The 22,426-nt window shown below is 33.6% G+C and overlaps 1 protein-coding gene across 19 annotated transcripts in view; it reads right to left on the bottom strand.

Annotated features, from left to right (window-relative positions):
- The window catches only part of MYCBP2 (MYC binding protein 2), a 256,028-nt gene that overhangs the window by 191,789 nt on the left and 41,813 nt on the right, over positions 1-22,426 (bottom strand). For all 19 annotated transcript variants that reach the window (XM_081128620.1, XM_081128638.1, XM_081128623.1 and 16 more), the window contains exons 4-12: positions 19,939-20,092; positions 15,662-15,858; positions 9,391-9,633; positions 9,096-9,167; positions 7,629-7,725; positions 3,682-3,755; positions 3,400-3,538; positions 1,848-1,924; positions 548-752 (exon numbers count right to left, since the gene is read on the bottom strand). In XM_081128620.1, coding sequence (XP_080984746.1) covers positions 548-752; positions 1,848-1,924; positions 3,400-3,538; positions 3,682-3,755; positions 7,629-7,725; positions 9,096-9,167; positions 9,391-9,633; positions 15,662-15,858; positions 19,939-20,092 — 1,258 coding nt within the window. The remainder of the gene's footprint in view (positions 1-547; positions 753-1,847; positions 1,925-3,399; positions 3,539-3,681; positions 3,756-7,628; positions 7,726-9,095; positions 9,168-9,390; positions 9,634-15,661; positions 15,859-19,938; positions 20,093-22,426) is intronic.

Below are 22,426 nucleotides of genomic sequence, written 5' to 3'. Positions count from 1 at the left end.
AGATGCTACCCCACTGTGTTACAATGTATAAAATAAGTGAGAAGTTACAAAAAGAGAAACATGACACTTGGATGAAGTCTGAATAGAAGTATAGAGAAAATAAGATTAACAAAGTTGTTTATTTCTTCATTGCTAAGGATTTGCTTTCATCTTAGAGAAATAACCCCAAGAACAGTGACCCACTACTTACACTACTATACATAGTTACATAAGGTTTACTTTATTCTGAAATATATATTACTCTCAAAATTCTGGGTTACCTAAAATAATATATTGAAATAAGTCTTTAAAAATAACACCAACTGACAAAAACAGATAAACAGCCAAGTAAACATAAAGCATATAAAAATTCATAAATATGAACTCTAGAATGAAATCTGCAATCAAAATTTTTTAATAAACAGTACACCACCACCATTAACTGAATATGCCCCAATGTAGAATCCTCTATTAACTTGGTGAGGTTAGTGCTGTTGAAACTGATATGCCTTACGTTAATAAATTCTACACTATTTTTACTGAATGTCCAGTTGATCAGTTAACTTACTTGACTCTCCGTCTTCCCCTTTACTAGCAGATCCTGTAAAAAATATGCTTCCATCTTCTGCAACTAAAAGGGCATGAGAGCCATCGTGTCCAACGGAGAAGTGCACAATCTTTGGAGATTTTGTAATTGGTAGCTCAACCCATTTTCCTGCTGAAGGACCACCTTGTTTGATTCCAAGACTCTGGTATTTTCCAGTGTAATATATCTTATATAGCAAGGAAAAAAAAGAAGAAAACAGGAATTATAGTGCCTTTTGGAGTAGTACACCAGGTTTTACATGAGAGAAAAAAAACTTCTATATTTTATTGAAAAACAGAAATTAAAAAAACCCACTCTTAATACTATTTGACTTCTGTAAGTTAAGAGAAATAGGCATATTTTTCCAAAAAGACGGGAGTTTATAATAGTTTTCATATCTCTATTCAGAATACTTACTTATCTTTCCTCTTTCAATTTTATAAGATACTTTATAAGTATCCCAAATAGATATGAAAAAATACTCTTAATAACATACTCAAAACTCACAACACTAAAAAATTCAGAAAATTCTCAATTCATTTCCTCCAGTACAAAAAGCCCTACATACAAATACACTGTATTTGCCTAGAAATTTTAATTTTTAGAATTCTTTTAAGTACCTTACTTTATCCTCATAGCCACTAGATAAGAAAGAAGTTTTCATCTCTATAGATTGACCTCTACAATCTATAACTGAATTATACATGTTCCTACTTCCTCCAACTTTCAGTCTGATATTTCTGCTCATTTACAGAAATTTACAATGGATGTCCTATTCATCAAAACAAACACAAAATGTGAATTCACCCCAACTCAGAAAATTACATACAGAGCTCCATAATTAAAGGTATTTATAAAAAAGTAACATTTTATAAAGTTTTACACTCTTTTTTTTTTTTTAAATATCTTTATTGATTTCAGAGAGAGGAAAGGAGAGGGAGAGAGAGAGATAGAAACATCAATGATGAGAGAGTCATTGATCAAGCCCGCAACTGGGTATGTGCCCTGACCGGGAATCGAACCCCGATCGCCTGGATCCTAGGTCGACACTCAACCGCTGAGCCACGCCTGGCCGGGCAAGTTTTACACTCTTCAATGCCAATTTTCTTTCATATTTCAACATGAATAAAATTTTACTGTATAATAACATGAAATAATTTAAATCAAAATTTAAAATTTATAATTATTTAAACATATGAACTATATAAGCTAATCAACTGATTATACCAACTATCTCTTAAAGCAGAGAATGTTAATTTTTAATCCTAGAAGAGTAATTTACCTTTCCATTTGCTGTTTTCATTAGTGCAAACTCTCGTCCTGCACCGAGAATTGCTGACTCCTCATCAAATCCTGTACCTGATAATACAACAAGACTAATAAATTCTATTATTTTAATATAAATAATTTCAAGCAAACTTGCACTATTGTGAGTAATTAAAAAGTCAATTAATATCACTAAAAAACAGGTATGACAAAAGGTCATATGTCTGAATTTTTGAAAATATTAGCAGTAGGTACATTACTCCAAGGAAAGATAAGGTTACCATAAGCTTCCTAATTTGTTCCAAACTAGTGCCATATAAATTTTTTAAACATAAAATTTATTTAAAGCAATGTCAACAATATTCCTTGAATTAATGAATGAGTAACACATTTTTAGTGAGCATCTACTAGTAGTAAACATTATAGAATGAATGAACCTTATTCTATTTGACCCTCAAAGCTATATTGTCTGGTTTACAAATAAACAAATACAAAGCTTGATGCGGTTAGTCCAGACCCAGAGTCATTCGAGAGTGAATAATGCCATGCAAATATCTGAATTAAGGTGTTTTGGATTCTCCATTTCATGCTTTTTACTACAGAACACTTCATGAATTTGAGTACATATGTGTGTGTATATGTACACACAGATTCTTATGCACATTTTCAAACTGTAAAACTAGGAGTATCTAATTATATATGGCACATTTTCTGATTTTGACCAATTCTACAAATTACTAATTAGCTCATGGGCTTGTTAAATTTAAAAACTATAATTTCAATTCAAAATTTTTCTATAAAAGAATTACAAAAATACTACATAATTAAATAGACAAAGTAAATAACTAATGTCAAATTCATTAAATTTAATGAGCTAGTCAAAAGAGGTGGGTCTTACCAAGAATCCTGTAAGTTGAAAAATGGCACAATTAAATCTGCAGCAGGTTTAACCCAAAACTGAAATCTCTGTGGAAACTAGTGGTCCTAATTACTACTAAGACACTGCAAGAATAAGTATACTAAGTCTGAGAAATACTCTGAGGTTGTCTATATATCTGTATCCAAATGAAAGATTATTGATCAATTTGTTAGGTAAATTACCATTTTCACAATCTATAGGATCATTCTATGGCCATCCTGAAAATACGGTCAAAACAAAATTAAATGTTTCAATGAGATAACTGTGTATATCATTGTAGTAACATTTTACAATAGAAATTTTCAAAATTTTAAACAACTGAATATAGATGGAGCATATAAACTAATGATGTCTGCAAGTGTTGTCCACCTAAGTCTTAACAAATATAAATTTCCTTCTGCTCTATTCAAAATGAAAATGGGAAATTATTAGTCACGTCCTTAGAATGGCATTCATATATCATACTGTTTAAATGCTTTATTTCCTAGCTACTTAAATGTTATCAATTCATAAGTGTGCTTTAAAGTAACAGACAGCAAAATAACTGCTAAAAGATAAACTATACTGCTGAAAACACAATGTTAGTTTCCAAAAGAATCAAGACTCTAAAAATTAAAATATGGAATAAAGACTTATTTGACCATCTTACTGATAATATGCAGGTCCTTTTCCAGATCGAATAGTGAGATCCCACAGGCATGTAAGCACTTCCTGGCCAGTTTAAGCTGTAATTCTTGTTGTAAAACAGGTTCAGTACTGGTAGCAAATATTCTGACAACAAAGCCATCCTAAAACAAATAAAACATCCACAGTATTAGGCTGCATGAATTGGTCTTTTAAGGCTATATGTTCCATCTAACAAAAATCACAAGAAATAAATGATTTACATCAGAATCATTCACGTCAGCTACTCGTGATTCAGATTACTTACATCTCTTGAAGCAGCTATCTGATTAATATATTCTCCATCAGTGAATAAAATATTTTGACCTTCAGTGTGGCAATCTGTGCAAAAGGAAGAAAAAATAATTCTATTACAATATAAATAAATACTTTACAAAATGACTTTTCTCCTCTGATGAAGTCAGAATGAGAGTTCCTCACACAATAAGGATAAATTTAAACTCAAAGGGAGACTGTGCTTTTTAATAAAGAATTACAAATTAGCAGAAAGTAAACTCAACTAATAATACTTATTACATTTTGTGCTTACATTTATAAATCTTTCATAATAAAAGAACTCAGAGCCCACCTAATTTCAAAATGAATTAGTATTAGAGTTCGATCATAAACATGCACTGCGATGAACAAACTATAGTCACTGGTTATAATCATTTCAATACAATCACATGCGAATGTAGGCAACACTCTTCCTCAGACATACATCACAGTCATTAGTGTCACAGAAAAATACGGACAGCCCTAAAGCTTCTGTACATGAGTTTATGGTGTCCAACTACAGATATCCCTTGCTTTATAAAATAGAACTGGTTTCACAGTTTCTACTTAGACATTTTATGCTTATTCCCAGCATTTTTAGCAGTTAGCATGTTATACACTTTTTAAATGTTCATCCTTCATAGAACAGACAAATCTATGCTTATGTTATTTCTTTTTTCTAAAAGTGCTCATTTATTTTAGCTGGAATACCATATTTTGTCAATATGTCCATGTGTGGAAGAGTGCACTATATACTTTGATCAAAATAACACACAAGCACAATTGTAACAAGGGATACCAGTATTACAGAAGGACCACTGGGACATGTGTTAGTGATTGCTACTAAACAACACGAAACTACAAGCAAAATCAACATCTAAGTATAAACTATAACCTTTTGGAAAAATAAATGTTCAGCAAGCAAGTAAAAACACACACACACACTTCCCCAAATAACTGCAGAGAACTAGGATGAATCACTCCATTAATTACAATACAAAAAGAATATTTTATTTCTATTTGCACCTGAATCAACAAAACGTAAAATCCTGTTTTGGGAATGCAGCAATCGAGCCCACCCATATAAGATGGATTACTCTATATCTTTGCCCAGGAGCTTCATACTAGCATACTTCCTTATTATAAATATGCAAAACACAGGCAGACCCTTACCAAATAGAGAATTCAGTGATCACAAACTGGAAATAGAAACTGGGAGACAAGGCCCACTGGTAGCCCAAGAGACTTGGTAATCAAAGAGAGGAGAAATCGAAAGAAAGAGTTCCTAGTCCACTGTACAGAATACAAAGAGGCGCAAGAAAGATGCTTCTCAAGCTCTAAGCAGTAAGATTTTAAACTAAAAAGCAAAGAAGAAAAACTCATTATAATTCAGATAATTGCAGGGGTGAGGACTGAAGCGGCGCAAGAAGAGTAGCAAAAACCTTCATGATCTGAGGCAACCTGTCACCAGACATGGAGAATAAATGACACAAGGATACAATATAAAAGATACGCCAACAAATAAAGGCTAAAATGACAATTAATAGGGGGGAAAAGTATGTTTTAAGTTCATCGATGCTAGGTTTAAAACAACTAATTTATAAACTAGTCTATAAGACAAGTTAGATCATGAAGCTCAAGGAATTACCAGACTTATGTCAATTTTAAACATGGTATTACTACCATCTATAAACCTGACAATTCTCTTCTGCTCATTCTTGATTGGAAAGCTACAGGGCAGAGCTGCCTGCAGCTAAGAAAGAGGAAAAAAAAGTACTCATGAAGAAATTGCAGTCCAGGTCAAAGAAATGGAAAGATGACAAAAGGCTTCTTCAGGCTTGAGGACAAGTCTTCCTGCTGTGTAGTTTCAAAAAGATTCTCTTTAGCCTTTCATTATCCATCATGTAATGTTGTGAGACAGCATCTTCAGGAAAATATCAAGCAACATCTGCCAGTTTGGAAGACACACAACATAGGACTATTCTCCCAAAGTTTGTTTCATTCTTCACCGTGAATAGGACACATATTTATGAAACACAGAAGCCACACTTGTATTGTTAAAAGTTGCATTTCATGTGTTAAATAATGTAGAGGGATTTAAGCTGAAGAAAGTAACAAGTCATTTTTTATCATGGTGGAATAAATACAACAGCTGAAGGTAGACCATTTGAAAATGGTGTTCTCAGTCATAATCTCTATTAAATGAGGGTTTCTCAGAAGTCAATTGTTTATATTAGTATCCATCTGTTACGTGAAAGTTAAGAATTTTCTTTCAGGACTTTATCCTAAAATGACTTGCATAAAGAGCGATAGGGATGCTCATTAGGGTATAATTTACATTGCAAAACACTGGAAGAAACTTCTATTCCAACATGTTAATCAGTGGAATATATTTTATAACATTAAAACAATAGTGCAGAAGACTATTTAATGGCCTGGAAATATATTCAGAATAATGGGTGAAAAGGATAGGTTAAAAAGCAGCATGTAGCGTAAGATCACTTTTTTACAAGTTTGTAGACATATACACAGGAAAAAGACACGAAGGGCATTCATCAATATGTTATAATGCTTATATATGGGAAGTGGAGTTACAATTAATTTTGATTTTTTTGTTGTTTATATGATCCTTATACAATAAATACAGAATGGGACAAAAGTAGGCTTACAGTTGTTGGTATGAAAAATAATACAATAATAAATAAATAATAATACAAGAATAAACTTTGTGTTTCATGTAGTCACAATTGTAAACCTACTTTTCCCCCACCCTGTATAATCCCATTTATATGGGGGCACATGCTATTATTGTAAAATATATACTATTACTGTTACTATTATTATTATTACTCAGACCAGAGACATGGCCCAAACTTGTGATATTAAAAAAAAAAAAATTCTGTACCAATATCTGAAAACAGATAGTTATTTACAAAATTGCTTTAGTAAGTCATTTGTTTTCCAAAGTAGCTTTATTTGTGACACACACAAAAAATGTGGCATTTACTTTAATACAGTGTCATTTATACTAATTTGGATATATGTATATACAGCACTGCTCAAATAAGTGTTTGATGAAGTTATAAAAATATATTAAAAATTAACAAGCAGGCTGGGAGCAACTATCCTTCTCAATATGATCTACAAAAGTAGTTTTCTATCATTTTCAGATGGTCACGTGCATAGCATAGAAGTAATATTGTTACTTACCATGGAATTATTGATAAACACATTAAGCACTGAAGATTTTAATATAAACAAACTCCTTTAGAATGTATTAAAGGTATAAGCAAAGTCAAAGACCTTACAATTGGGAATATGTTATACATCTGCCCACTAGTCCACAAAATTTAAGATCCACCTCCAAATCTATATAGCACAGTGATTTCAGTGACAAATATGAGTAAAACCTCAAAATTAAAGCAAAATGAATTGTTCCCTGAGTGCCTTATTCAGAGTATTATTAAAAGTATAAATGATGGAATTTTTAAAAAATTCCTGCCCTTCCCTGAAAGCTTTGTATCTGAAGACCCTTTAAAAATAGAAAACCCAAAGTGCACTGTTGTTAAAGTAAAGATAAACAGAAAGTTCTTTATTCCAGGCTATATGAGAGCCAGAGTTGTAGTTTTATTAAGAGCAAAAAAGTAACATCACCCCACTAATTCAGCAGCTGAAACAGTCTTGGTAAGAGTGGGGGATCAGGCTGAAGATGGGCAAGAATTTAAAATCAAATATTAAAACACTTTATACTATATCCCTGATGTTTTCCTCAGATGCATTAACTTTATTTTAAAATATTTTGCATGTCAAGATTTTTTTAACCTATGTGTAAGCAAGCACTATTCCTTGCTAATCATTCTTTATATGTCTAAATGGCCTAACATGCACATTTCTTAAAATCAACTGTGAAGAAAACAAATGAGGCGTTCACTAACATACCTGGTAACATGACAGTACCATCTTGTTCCAGTGTTTCAGGGCTTATTCTTATGGCTGTCATGCTGTGGTTATTCAGATCTCTATACAATAAATAACCCTGATAACAACAAAAAAATCTGTTATATTATGTGTTAATTTTTTTTCTGTACCAACTTAGCAGAAAAAAGTAGCCATACAGTTCTGTATTATAGTTTTTTGAAGTACAATAATACATCATTATTGATGTCTAAAGTAGATTAAAGATTAAAAATATAAGAACATGGGTAAACTTTAATGAGAGGAAACTGTACACCATTGGGTATCACTTAACCTGTTATATTCTCAGATACATATATTAGACACACTGCACAGGACAGCACAGTTTGTTCAGAAATATTGTATCACTTGCTAAACAGATGATGTGAATGACCACTGTTACTTTAACAAATATTTTAAGGAAAAATAACTGAAACATTTAGGTTAATATTTTAAAACACAGTAGTAGTTTTAGATAAAGTGATATGCCACTGAACATATTTTTGTCATAATTATTTTTCCATCACACTATTTCTTATGTAAAATATAGCAGTGGCAAATAAAAATTCGATGAGACATTTTAAACCAGGTTAAGTTTTAAGAAATTACTGAGAAACTGACATTTAAAATTTTAATTTCAAATTCCCCCAATAGTTGATATAGGATTATTTTTTATATAACAATAGTAATTCCTTTAAGTTTCAAAATGCTTTCAAGTATCTATTACTAGTTGATGCTGACCACAAACTGTGAGCTGGGCAAGGGACATCTTTGTTCTGTATCTTCCACAGGGGAACTTGGCTGCACCTCAGATAGGCATAGTATAGAAATCGACACTTTTGGCACCTCTGTGCATCATTTATTTCCTTCTCTCCATAGAAGGAGGAGTGATGTATCTGATGTATCTGACTGTGGACACCCATTTGGGCCCAGCTTTTTCTCTCTTTGGTGAGCCTTTGCATGATCCTCCATGCAAGTAGCTATCTACTGGAAAGGCCACACTGCTCCCTGCAGGTACTGGTCTAGATGTAGAATAAACGAGTTTAGTGAAAGAAGTTCTAATTTGGCCTCGGGTCACAGCTACATTCCCAATGCAGATTTGGTAATGATAAAGGTTGTCTTTGATTCTTATCTAGAGGCTCAATTAAACCAGTAGTCCAAAATAAGACATTTTTATTCCTATTTCACAGCTAAGTCACAGAGAATCAAATAAATTTACTGAGTTGTCCAAAGTCATACAGCTAGTAAGAAGCAGGGCCAAAACTAAAAGTAATCATCTAATGAACTGTAAGCCAATGTTCTTTACACTATACTATGCCATCGTTATAGACATATTAAAAATATGTAATATCTGTTTAAATAGAAGTGATATTATTTGTTGGTTAAACAAGTACAAACCACATTTTTAAAAAACGAGAAAGAAAAGTTTGTTTTATTGTGGATTTCTCCTACCTGAGCATACCCTAGCCAAGACTTTTTTTCTTTTCTGTTTCTGATGCGAGATGTAGAATTATATATATGACCCTGCAAAATAACAAAAGTTAGTCTACCAACAGTTTCATCATTAATAACCAATAAAAAATAGATGAATGACATTTAATGCATTTATTTCCATTATTATTTTCAAAGAAATACAATAGTATCAAAATTAGATGATACTCTGAAAATGAAGCTAGAAACTAACAGAACACAAATCAGTGTGGATATAACTTCTGCTATGATTAAGAACTGTAAGAAATCACATTACCCTAACTGTTCCACTGTATCCAGAGCCTATTTTGTATAATCCATCCTTGCATAACAGATAGAGAAAAAATCCATCATTCTGAAGTAGACACTGATCATCTTCATCAACAGATATTTCTTTTAATGGCCACCTGTGCATTAAAGCTGCTTTCTTAATGCCATTGCTAAACCAGTCCTGAATTTGAATTTTTCCCACCAACACTGCCTGTACACTTCTCTGTAGTGAATTTAGTATCGTTGGCACCTATTCAAAAGAGAAGGAAAAAACACACAAAAAGGCATTGTTAAATGTCACAAACATAAAACAGACAAAATAAAGATACTTTAATCATACATCATCATTTATAAGAAAATAGTTACAATTGCATCAACAGAATAAAATACCTAGAAATAAATTTAACCAAGGATGTAAAAGGCTTGTAATCTGAAAATGATAAGACACTGATGAAAGAAACAAATGGAAAAATATACTGTGCCCAAGGATTAGAAGAATTAATATTGTTAAAATGTCCATACTATCCAAAGTAGTCTGCAGGTTCAATGAAACACCTATCAAAATACCAATGGCATTTTTCACAGAACTAGAACAAATAGTCCTAAAATGTATATGGAGCCACAAAAGACCCCCAAATAACCAAAGCAATCTTGAGAAAGAAGAACAAGGCTACCGGTGTCATATTTCTTCATTTAAAACTATACTATAAAGCTACAGTAATCAAAACAGTATGATGCTGACACAAAAACAGACACATAGATTAATGGAACAGAACAGAGAGCCCAGAAATAAACCCATGCTTATATGGTCAATAAATCTATGACAAAGGAAGCAGGAGTATACAATGTGGGGAAAAAAAGTCTTCAATAAGTGTTGCTGGCAAAACTGGACAAATACATGCAAAAGCACAAGACTGGACCATTTTCTTATACCATATATAAAAATAAACTCAAAATGGATTAAAGACTAAAATATATGACCTGAAACCATCAAACTCCTCAAAAAAAAAAACCAAAAAACAGGCAGCAAACTCTCTGACATCAATCTTAGCAATATTTTTTTTGATTTGTCTCCTATGGCAAGGGCAACAAAAGCAAAAATAAACAAATAGGACTATATGGAAATGAAAAGCTTTGCATAGCGAAGAAAGCCATCAACAAAATGAAAAGGCAGCCTAGTGAATGGGAGAAGATATTTGCAAATGCTATATCTGATATCCAAAATATATAAAGAACCCATACAATCAAACAGAAAAAAAGAAAAAGAAAAATCAGATAAAAAATGGACAGAGGAACCTAAATAGATATTTTACCAAAGAAGATATGCAGGCTGGCCACTGTGGTTCAGTGGTTGAGCGTCAACCTATGAAGTAGGTAATGGTTCGATTCCCAGTTAGGGCACATGACCAGGTTTTGGGCTCAATCCTCAGTAGGGGGCGTGTAGGAGGCAGCCATTCAATGACTCTCTCTCATCATTGATATTTCTATCTCCCTCTCCTTTCTCCTTTCCTCCCTCTGAAATCAATAATATATATATGATATGATATGCAGATGACCAACAAATACACGAAAAGATGCTTAATATCACTAATCGCCAGGGAAATGCAAATTAAAACCACAATGAGGTATCACCTCACACCTGTGGGAATGGCTATCATCATAAAGACAATTAACAAGTGTTGGCAAAGATGTGGAGAAAAGGAAACCCTTGTGCACTGTTGGTGAGAAAGTAAATTGGTACAGCCACTATGGGAAGCAGTATAGAGGTGTTCCTCAAAAGTTTAAAAAGAGAACTAGTATACAATCCAACGATCACACTCTGGGTACTTATCCAAAGGAACTGAGAACACTAATTTGAAATGACAGAAGCGCCCAATGTTCACTGCAGCATTATTTTCAATAGCCAAGATATGGAACCAACCTCAATGCTCATCAACAGATGAATGGATAGAGAAGATGTAGTACAAATACACAATGAAATATTAGCCATAAAAAAAGAATGGAATCTTGTCACTTGCAACAACATGAATGAAGCTAGAGGGTATCATGCTAAGTGAAATGTCAGACAGAAAAATAAATACATGATTTCATTTACATATGGCATCTCACACACAAAACAAAACAGAAACAGACTCATGTGCAGAACAAATTTGATAGTTGCCAGAGGTAAGGGGAGTGTGGGAGATAAGTCAAATAGACAAAGGGGATGAGAGGCACAAATTTCAGTTATAAAATAAATAAGCCAAGGGAATGTAATCTACAGAATAGGGAATATAGTTGGTAATATTGTAATAACTATATATGGTGACAGAAAATTACTAGACTTACTGTGATCATTTTCTAAGGGATACAAATGTCAAATTCCTATGCTGTACACCTGAAACTAATATAATATTGTATGTCGATTATATTTTAATAAATAAGAGAAAATAAATTATTCAAAATGATCACATTTGGCATGTCGCAAAAAGTACAAACTAGAAGATCATCTATGAAAAGCAATCACAAACTGGCCAAAATAAAAATGTCAAATCCAAATAATATTAACCTGCATTTTTTTACCAAAAACCCTGAATATACATCTTTCTCCAAAACACCTGGTAACCAGTACTGCTTATTAAGTTTTGTGGACAAAAACACACTAGATTAGCTAAAAGTATAAATACTGGATAGAAATAAATTTATTTTTTGTATTAGAATATCCACAAGCCAAATAACTTTTGTATAATATGAATAATCATTCATATGCTTCATGATAATTAAACACAAAATTAAGCACAAGAGAAACAGTGCTGCTTCTACAAATAAAATTAAATTTCCAGTGATTTCTTTAACTTGATTCTACATTATGCCTAATATCCATTACCACCAACAATTTTTCATGATATGAAAACGTAATTGTGCATTCATTCAGCATTCATTTAACCAATATTTATCAAAGACTTGCTAAATATCCGGCTTTGTAAATGAATTCTCAATAGTCACCAGCATGGGACCAACACTGACACCAGAGGAAACTTCATGTTCCTCATTTTTTTTTAAATTTATTGGTTAACAAAACCATATAGGTTTCAAGTGTACAACTCAATAAAACGTCATCTACATACTACATCATGTGCTCACCACCCAAAGTCAAGTCTCTTTCTGTCCCCATTTATTGCCCCTTTGCCCACTTCCACCTCTCCCCAACCCTCGTTCCCTCTGGTAATTACCACACTATTATCTGTGTCTACGTGTCATATATTAGCCAACAGACATATGAAAAGATGCTCAATGTCTAGTACTAATCATCAGAGAGATACAAATTAAAACCACGAGATATCACCTCATGCCTATCAGAATGGCTACCATCAATCAACAGACAAGTGCTGGTGAGGCTGTGGAGAAAAGGGAACCTTGTGTACTGTTGGTGGGAATGCAGACTGGCGCAGCCACTGGGGAAAACACTATGGAGTTTCCTCAAAAAAATTAAAAATGGAACTGTCTTGTGTTCCTCATCTTTTGTCTCTCTTTCACCACCCAAGAGCAACTGGCACACATCCAAGTGCAGAGCCAGACCCCAGGGCACTGCACTCAGCCGTAGTTCCACATCTATGCTGTCCACTATGGTAGCCACCAGCCACATGTGGTTACTGAGATTTTGAAATGTGGTTAGTGTGACTTGAGATGTTCTTTAAATGCAAAATACACATTGAATTGGAAGGCTTTGTATAAAAACAAAAATATAGAATCTTAATATTAATTTTATACTGATTACATGTTGAAATTTTTCTTTTTGATATGTTGAGTTGAGTAAAATGCATTAAAATTAACTTCATTGTCTCTTATCACCTTTTTAATGTAGCTAGTAAAAAATTTTAATTACATATGTAGATTACATTATATTTCTATTGAACAGCACTGTTCTAGAGGGTACAGTGATAACTGACTCATTTTTCTCAGGTATATTCTCTTCCCCTTCCGGTTCCAAGGCCTCTGACTCAGCCAAAATACATAACTTTTATATATATGGTTGAATACAAGTTCTCTCCCTAGAAGCAGTTACATTAAAGTTATAGCTGTTTTATCTAGAATTGATATCCACATTCCCATACAATATACCAAAACTTCTATTTTTATTTTATTTTTGTTTCAGAGACTTTCTATTAGTGTCATTACTATGAAAGATGATGCCCTTCCTCCCTTCCAAATCCTCAAAATTGAGTTATATAGTAATTTCTGGTTAAACCAGTATACAGAGGTCACTATATTGTGACCGTGTGATCATGGTTCAGAACTAAGCCAAATTATAAAACATATATTTCTTTCATTGCATAATTTTTCTTTTTTTTTTTGTCAAGTCAACAATTGTCCCATTTTTGCAAATGCTAAGTTTTCTCTATAACTATCTTTAAGTGTTCCCCATACTCCTCTCAATAAAGTCAAACATCATTTCTATTTTCTCCCCTTGATAAGACCCCTCAAAAGCCCTGCTCCAGTCTAGACTAAGAACAGGGGCAAGCACGAAAGTTAAAATTGTTCCATACCTTGCATGTTGGAAAGCATCATTATCTTTCCCCCAACATGACTGATGATTAAGCTAGGTATGATGAACATCATTTCCCCTCAGGACTTCAAAGGCACTGTTCTGTTATTTTCTATGCCAGTGTTGCTTTTGAGAAGTCCAATGCCATTCTGCCTGATCTTTTCCATACATAACCTGTCTTTGCTCTCTGGAAGCTTGATCATCTCTTTATTACCACTATTCAGATTTTCTAAAGTTATACCTTGGTGTGAGCTTTTTTCATTCATTGTATTGGGCACTCAGTATATTTTTTTGTCAATATGAAAATGTGTATCTTTGGGATGAAGGAATTTTCCTTGTAAAATTTCTTAGGTAATTTCCTCCTCTCTGCTTGAACACCTTTTAGATATTAGGTTTCCTGGATGGATCCTCTAATTTTATTTTATGTTACCCATATCTCCCCCCCCCCCTTTTTTATTTTCTGGGAACCTCTTCAACCTAATCTTCTATACTACAACTATACTAAACTTTTTTCAGCCTTCACCATTCCATTCTTATTCTTACCTCCATGCCTTAGCACATGGATACCAAGAAAATTCTCTCTCCATATCCCCAACACTAACACTTCCTCCCTCTAGAGTGATTCATTTTAATTCATCATTTAAATCTCACCTCATATCCTCTGGGATAAGTCTACACCAAAAAAACAAACACACAAAAAAATCATATGGATACCTAATAAGCTCATGTGTTTATGGTCACTATACTTTTCAAATTTGGTATATGATATCCAAATGTTTGTTATTTTATTAAAATTTAAGAAGCATTTGTATATTTTCAGCATACATTTAAATAAAAAATTCACCAAACCCTTAAAGCACAGCAACAGGACATATTCTGAAAACCACTGCTTAGAGGAAATTCAAAATAATTAAGGGTCATAAAGATGGAAAAGAGGATTTGAGGCAGGGCAGAAAGAAAAAATGGAGTAAGAATAGAAAACTAAAGTAAAGGCACTGCTCTTGTTTGAGAAGGAGAGTTCAATATCGCTGAGGAAGTCCCATAAATTGACCCATTATACTCCTTTTGCTATCTTTAGGATTCTAACAACAGGACTGAGGTAGCCCTTCCATCTCTTCTGGAGGTTGTCCAAGGGGCCAGAGAAAAGCACAAAACAAAGATTTAAAGTTGTAGCTTCTTATTCAATTTCCAAAACAGTCCAAAAGAATTCAACCAAGTACACATATAAGAAGGATGATACTTCCCACCACTAACACTGACGAAGAGTTTATTCTCCAAATATTAAAAGCTTAAAATGTAATATGCAAAGCTGAAGTAGCTCAGAAACAAATCAATTCATGAAAAACTACAATCAACCAATCAAAAATATAGTAGAATAACACCGTATCTTTTTCTTTCAACAGAGAAAAGATGTTTGGAAACTATGAAGAAATTCCATTCTTGAAAATTCAGGGCAAGAGGGGAGGTAGGAAAGGATAGACAGCAAGATGCTACAGAGAAAGATGAGGCTATGGTGCTGACGCAAAACTAAGCTCAAGATCTGAGTTTTTGCCAAATTTCATTTTATTAACTTTAATGCTATAGAGTTAAATACACACGTAGCTTAGCTTAAATACAATACATTATTTATGTATCAACCTTGGAAATATCAAGCAACTATATAGACTGAGAAAAATCAGGGAATTCCTACTGACAGAAATTGAGATGAATTCAGTATCTTATAACTTTCTAAGCAGCTATAAATATGTAATACCTGAATAGTTTGGCAAGCATGGCTGCCATTGTTGGTGAGGATAGCAGAGATGGCCTGAAGTGTCCTTCCTGTTTCTCCCCAAGAAGCCACCAGACTAAAGAGGCAAGCACAGGAAAGTGCTGTCAGAGACTGTCCTGTGCTGTCATTCATTCCAGTACTTCGAACAGTGATTTCCAAAAGGAGCTGGAAGAGAGACTCTGTGGATAAAATAGAATTTAATTATATTCATTCAACAGACAGAACACTATATGAGTATATTTATTTATTTTTAGCCTGTCTCATTATTTGAAAAAAATTTAAGGCAGCTTGAATACTTATTTTGCATTAGTTCCTTTCTAGTTACCCTTTCCCCCCAAAATTTAGATTATTTATATAAAGAGGACCTTAGAAAACATTTAATTGAAGTCCCAATTTTTGAAAATGAAGACACAGAATGTATCCAAGGTCATTTAAAAGAAAGTTGCCTTGAGGCATTCACATATGCCTGAAATATCCTGTCAAGTAATAGGCTACTCACTGCACTTATTTTACCTTTAAACTGGGAAGAATATGAGCTTCTTAAAATGTTAAGTGTCCAGAAAATTATGTATTTATTTGCAAAACAACAGAATACATAAAACATATGCTGTAATTTATTCTAATATAAAATTACCTTTATTGCTAACACAGCAGTTCACACTCATACCAGAGGTGGTATGTAATTCGTTTTATACCCTAGAAAAACCTCCAAGTCAATCAAACAGATATCCTCCACCTTTGATTAGTAATGATATTGAAGCACAGAGAAGGTAAAAGATTCTCCCTAAATCATAAAGTCATTTAGTGGCAAAGATGGAAAAATAACGCACGAATGTTCTATGGCCATCAGAAGTCTCCACACAAAACTCCCTGCACAACTCTGCCCAAGATTTAATCAACAGACTTCTGAGTATCTCTTCTGTAGAACGAAAGGGGAGTTGGAAAGTCCTTAACGAGTGAACACTCAAGAGTCAGAGAGAGAGAAACTGAGAAAGGTGAAGAGGGGGAGGGAATGCGGAGGGAAGAACAAGAGAAAGAGAACTGATGTATCACAATTCTCTGGAAATTACAAGGCCATCTGTGTCGTGTGTGTTCTCTGCTAACTCACAGCAATCTAGGCTTCCTCTATTCCTCACCATCCATACCTAGTCCCTAATTAAGTCCCGTTGATTTTGCCTCCACTTTATCTCATTACTGTCTGCCCAATCCATGCTATCACCATCTCTTAACTGGACTACTAAAAAATGTTCATAAATTTTAGCTCCTGCCATTCACTTTTGCCTCCTTATAGCCACAGAAAATTTTCAAACCAAAAATCTGGTTTTCTACTTTGTATCCAATCTCTCCTTTGTTAGTTCCTTCTTGCTCTTCTTCCTTCTTTCTAGTCTCCCTCCCTTTCTTCACTTGCCTTTCCTCTTTTCCATTAACCTTCCCTCTGCCTTTCCCTCCAACTATCCTTCCTTTCCTCCATCCTTTCATTTTTCCTTCTCTCTGTCCTTTGTCCTTCCTTCCTTCCATTATTATCCTCGGCCCTTTAATCTTTTAATTATTCAGCAAATATTTGCTGAATTCTTCCAATACATCAGGAACTATTCAAGCTGGCATAGTGCACGGCAAACAAGACAAAGAATGTCTCTGTCATCAAAATGTTGGACTGAAGTGAAAAACAAAACAGTATAAGTGCTATAAAATAACGTTCTAAAGCATAAGGAGATAGAGGGTAACTTTCCATTCCTCCTAGAACAATAGCCAGACTCCTTTAACATGTCCTAAAAAACTCCACATGATCTAGTTCCTGCCTCCTTCCTCACCTATGGCAAAGCCCCCTCTTTTTTTAGTCATTTTCCCTCCTGTCTCAGAGCCTTACCACATGCTGTCCATTCTGCCTAGAAACAGTAATTGCTTCCTACTCATCCTTCAAATCTCAAATGCCACATCTTTAGGGAAGCCTATTATAGACTCTCCAAATTCCCTCTACTTTCCCCCATACTATTTATACACATTTGAAATCATACATGTGTCCAACTGTCTGATGCTAAGTCCCATAATAACAATAACAATGTCTGGATTGCTTACCCTTGAATGATATGCTCTTAGCACAGAACATAGGAGGTGCTATTACATTTAAGGGACCACTTGAGAACATATATTGTAACCTTAAATTGAACAAGACAATTTGTAAGCCAAAATCCATTTGCAAAAGAGAAAGTTGGTATATAATAATCATCAAGCTGTTCCAATAGTAAGAGTGATACATATATACATACATTTCATGAGTAATATGAAATATACCAAAATGGAAAAAAGTATAACTAATATGATTATGATATTAGATCAAAAGAAAAAAGCAGAGACAGATTTCAAAAGAAAATTAGTTTTAAAGAACATTACTTACATCTTTGAGATAATTAAACAAAATAAAATATACGAAGTGATAAGTCCTTCAAAAGAAAAATAAGTCAAAGTAGTAATTAGAAATAAGCACTGAAAGGAGAGGAGACACTAGCAAATCAAATCTAGCAATGTAATGTTTTAAAACACAGGATATAATGAAACAAATAAAAATATTTCCTCAATAGATAAAGCATCATTAAAAGTCAATGCTAAAATTAAGTTGTAAATTTAATTCAATACCAAAAATGTCTTTTTCTTTTAAATGAATCCTGAAATATATGTGGAAAGATAAATAATACAAGTATTGAATCATTAAAAAAAAAAGATAGGAGAGAAAACAAAGACAGTATAGCAACATTTGAAATTTAAGAAAGTAAAGGCAAACAAATTAATCAGGTGAAAGTTTTGATAGGTAGAAGATGATTAAGCTAAAGCTCACATTATAATTTCAAAACCCAGTATTACAAAGATGATCTATTTTTAAAAGAATAAAGGAAAGGGAATATTTAGGTAGAGGCTGGATACAGAAGGAAGTATGTAACAACTGACAGAAGACAACAGGATGGTAAAAGATCTCGGAGAAAAATGATTAACATGTTGTTCAAAGTAAGAAATAGGATATATAGGCTTTAGTGGATATTTTTAATATTTCATAGCTAAGAATAACTAGTAAAATATTCTTAGGTAAAATTAATTAATCAAATAAAAAAATTCAGTAAAATGCCATGAAGCCAAGTAGTGCATTAGTGCATGACAACAGTAATACTTGTGCTATCGTGACAACAGCCAACAAGGATGACAGCTTTTATTGGGTAGTGGCATTTAATGATACAGGGTGGAGGGGGTTGGGGGGGTGTTTTTAAAAATCCTCAGCTGTTGTCATGGCCAGCGCTCTCTTCCCCCACTAAAACAACACAACAAAAATCAAACACAAAAACCAATCGCCACATATGACCAAAAAAGAACAATCTGACATGGAAGTAGGCTCCTGTCATTACGTCCTCACACATGGACCTAATGAAATCCCAACAGCCGAGTGGAGAAGGGTCAAACTCTAGTCCCGACCGCAGTGTGGTCCCCAGACAAAGAGCATCTGCACCACCCAACAACTATTCTAAATGCAAATTCGTGGGTCCCACCCCAAATCCAGTGAGCCACAAACTCCACAGGTAGGGCCCATGCGACTGATACATGCTGATGCCTGAGATTTAGAAAAACCCAGATTCTTCGAAAGCCCACAGTTAGCATCAGAGAAAAGCAATTACCAATTTCAAAATTAGGTCTCCATCTCTATTTCTATTTCTTAAGAGCTCCTAAGTCAAGAGCATGAAAGGCCGATATTCATAAAATTCTAATACACTTTACAAAAAGCAAAGATTTTTACTTAATGGAAGTTGCTACTAATTCAGAAGCTTTATAACAAAACTAGACTTTTATCTATTATGAATACAAAAAAAGCCCTTTGTTGGAAACATACTGTGCTGTTTGGGTTGGTAGCATTTGTCCCTTTTTCCTACCTTTTTAACTGTCCAGAGCAACATATAAAGTTAGAGAAAGTTATTATTAGATATTTTGGCCAAAAGTTGAATAAGAAGAATTTAAGTTAATAGTGACTATAAGGCTTGAGGATTATTTCTAGGTACCAAATATTTATGTTTTGCTATTATAATCGGAATAATCAAAATACGTCTGTGCATGAACTGTAACTCTTGAACCATAACTCTGGTAAAACATAGCAAAATACCTTAACATTTGTATCTCTTCTGTTTTACTACCATAATTAAACAAAGACTGCATTACAGGTTGCTGTATGTGCTTCATGAGAAGCTATTTACATTAAAGGTTTCAATGACCTGAGCTCTTACCTAGGACCTCGGGTGGCTCTGACTGGAGGCCTTCTGGCTGCTGACCTTGAAGCACGTTAAGCAGGGCTTGGAGACTCCTGAGGCACAGAGATGGATGAGAAAATCGTGTCTCCTTGATCAATTCAAAAACTTCACAAAGTCCAACCTCAATGATCTATTTAAGATGAAAAAAAATTATACCTTATAACCAGGCAGTTTAATTGGTGTAGCTTACTTCCAAAGCAAATGATTAATGTTGCAATATTTAAAAAGCAGAAACAAAAAGAAATATATTTTTTTTAAAAAGGGAAGACCCAATATGTTTAACTTCAAGATTTAGATTTAAAAACAATCCAGTTACATGGATGGTTAAAAACAGTATCACTGTTTAAAAAGTAATTTTAGCATAATGAAATCATAATAAAGTATCATGAAAATTGTAACAGTAAACTAAGTACTAGAGATTGCATTCACACAGAGAAAATAAACTATTAATTTACAAAGTTCATCTGGCTGTACTCAAGCAAAAATCAGCATTCTTTCATTAGAAGTTATGTTAATTGCTACTTACAGCCAGAAAAAAAAGTCAACAAAGCACACAAGGTGAAAAGATTAAAGTAGGAGCTTTTCATCTTAGTCTTTCCTATAATGGCACAATCGTCATCTTATTATTTATAGGCAGCGGCCGTTCTTCTTTTAGGATTTACCATGAAAAGAACTTTAAACTGCCTAGCTAAAATATCACTACTACTCTTACTTTATTTTATCATTCCTCATCAGGACCAACAAAAATTTGACTCAGTATCTAGCCAAAGATAAATAAGTCAGTAACTAAAGAAACAGAGAGAGCCCAGCCGGTGTGGCTCAGGGGTTGAGCATCGACCTATGACACAGGAGATCGAGGTTCGATTCCCAGTCAGGGCACATGCCTGGGTTGCAGGCTCAATCCCCAGCAGCGGCATGCAGGAGGCAGTTAATCAATGACTCTCATCATTGATGTTTCTCTCTCTCTCTCTCTCCCTTCCTCTCTCTGAAATCAATAAAAAATATATTAAAAAAAAATAAAGAGAAATGTGATGAACTGGTATAAGGAGATAGCTTCAGAGGATTGCTATAACAGTAGATAATGAAATTCCACTTCTCAGTCAATGCCAGATGTATGATATTTTCAGGTGTTAAATTATTTGGAGAAAATAAAAAATTAAATTAAGAATAATTAGTATAAATTCATCAAAGCATTAATACTATTAGACATAACAGTGTAACAGTATTCTCTCTACTGAGATGTATGCATTAACTCATACATATTACATAAATATTTCTTAAGCAAATATTTTGTACAACTTGCTATAGGAGCTATAAAGATGTATCATACTAGAGACTGTCCTCTAAGAGTTTATAATGTAACAGGTAAATAAGCCTTGTATATAATTCTTACCCAGTCCAGATCTCTGTTATAGCATTTATTATGTTATAGTATAACTATTTTTGTTCTCACTTTCCCAACTAAAATGGTCTCCTTATGGACAAGGAGCATGTCTTAACAAGTTTAATATCTCCCATTACTAACCTAGTGCCTGGCACATGATAAATATTTGTTTAATTATTCTCTCAGTTGTGCATTGGAAAGCACTGCAAATCAGAAATATATTTTCCAGAAAGGGTCAAATCTTGCAGGCAAGTCAGTTGCAATTCTGATTATCATTTGCAAGGCTTTTGAAAAATACAAATATTACTATGAAGCCAAAATAACTCATAGGGCAATCTTTAGAGAAGTTATTTAAAATCCTAACAGACTTGATTATAGCTAAGATTACAAAAATGCTTGTATAGAGTTTTAATTGATTAAAATGCACTAAGCAATGAAAATTTTCCATTTGATATAGTTTCTTTTCCTGGAATAGACTAGAAAATAAAAACATGTTGTCCAAATTTTCCATCTGCTTATATACTTGCAGGAAACAAATCTGGTCAAATAGCTCATAAGTAGACAACATGGGGCTCTATTCTCAGGCGGATGGGAGACTACTACATCCTATCAGTCTTTAAGATTACTTGCTCTACAACTACCAATCCTGACTTTTCATTATTCAAAGAAAGTTCTATACAGATTACAATCTTGGCTAGGGTTTGTTTATGAAAGTAACATTTCTATAGCAATAAAACATTGAACCTTGCCCAAACATTAAGGCTACTTACTGAACATGTTCCTGAGTTCTCTCTGGTGAGTTTAAGGTGTAATAACAAATGTATGACAATAGGCAACTCAGGAAGGTGCCTAGAAACAGAGCACCAGCTGGTTTTGGTGAGACATACCCATAAAATGTTGGTCATAATGATCCTGACAGAGAATTACCCATCTGTCTAATTTAACCACTGTGGATTCTCACTAATCATCTGTATCTTACTTCACTCTAGATTTTTTTTAATAAGGGGGAAAACTCATTTCCAGAATAGTAGTATGTATTCAACATGCAACAAAATAAAACTCAACCTCAAGTTTTCCAAT

The sequence above is a fragment of the Miniopterus schreibersii genome, assembly GCF_964146895.1.
Source record: "Miniopterus schreibersii genome assembly, chromosome: 2".
Classification (NCBI taxonomy): domain Eukaryota; kingdom Metazoa; phylum Chordata; class Mammalia; order Chiroptera; family Miniopteridae; genus Miniopterus; species Miniopterus schreibersii.
The sequence above is the reverse complement of the archived record's forward strand: the minus strand, read 5'-3'. Positions and strand labels throughout refer to the sequence as shown.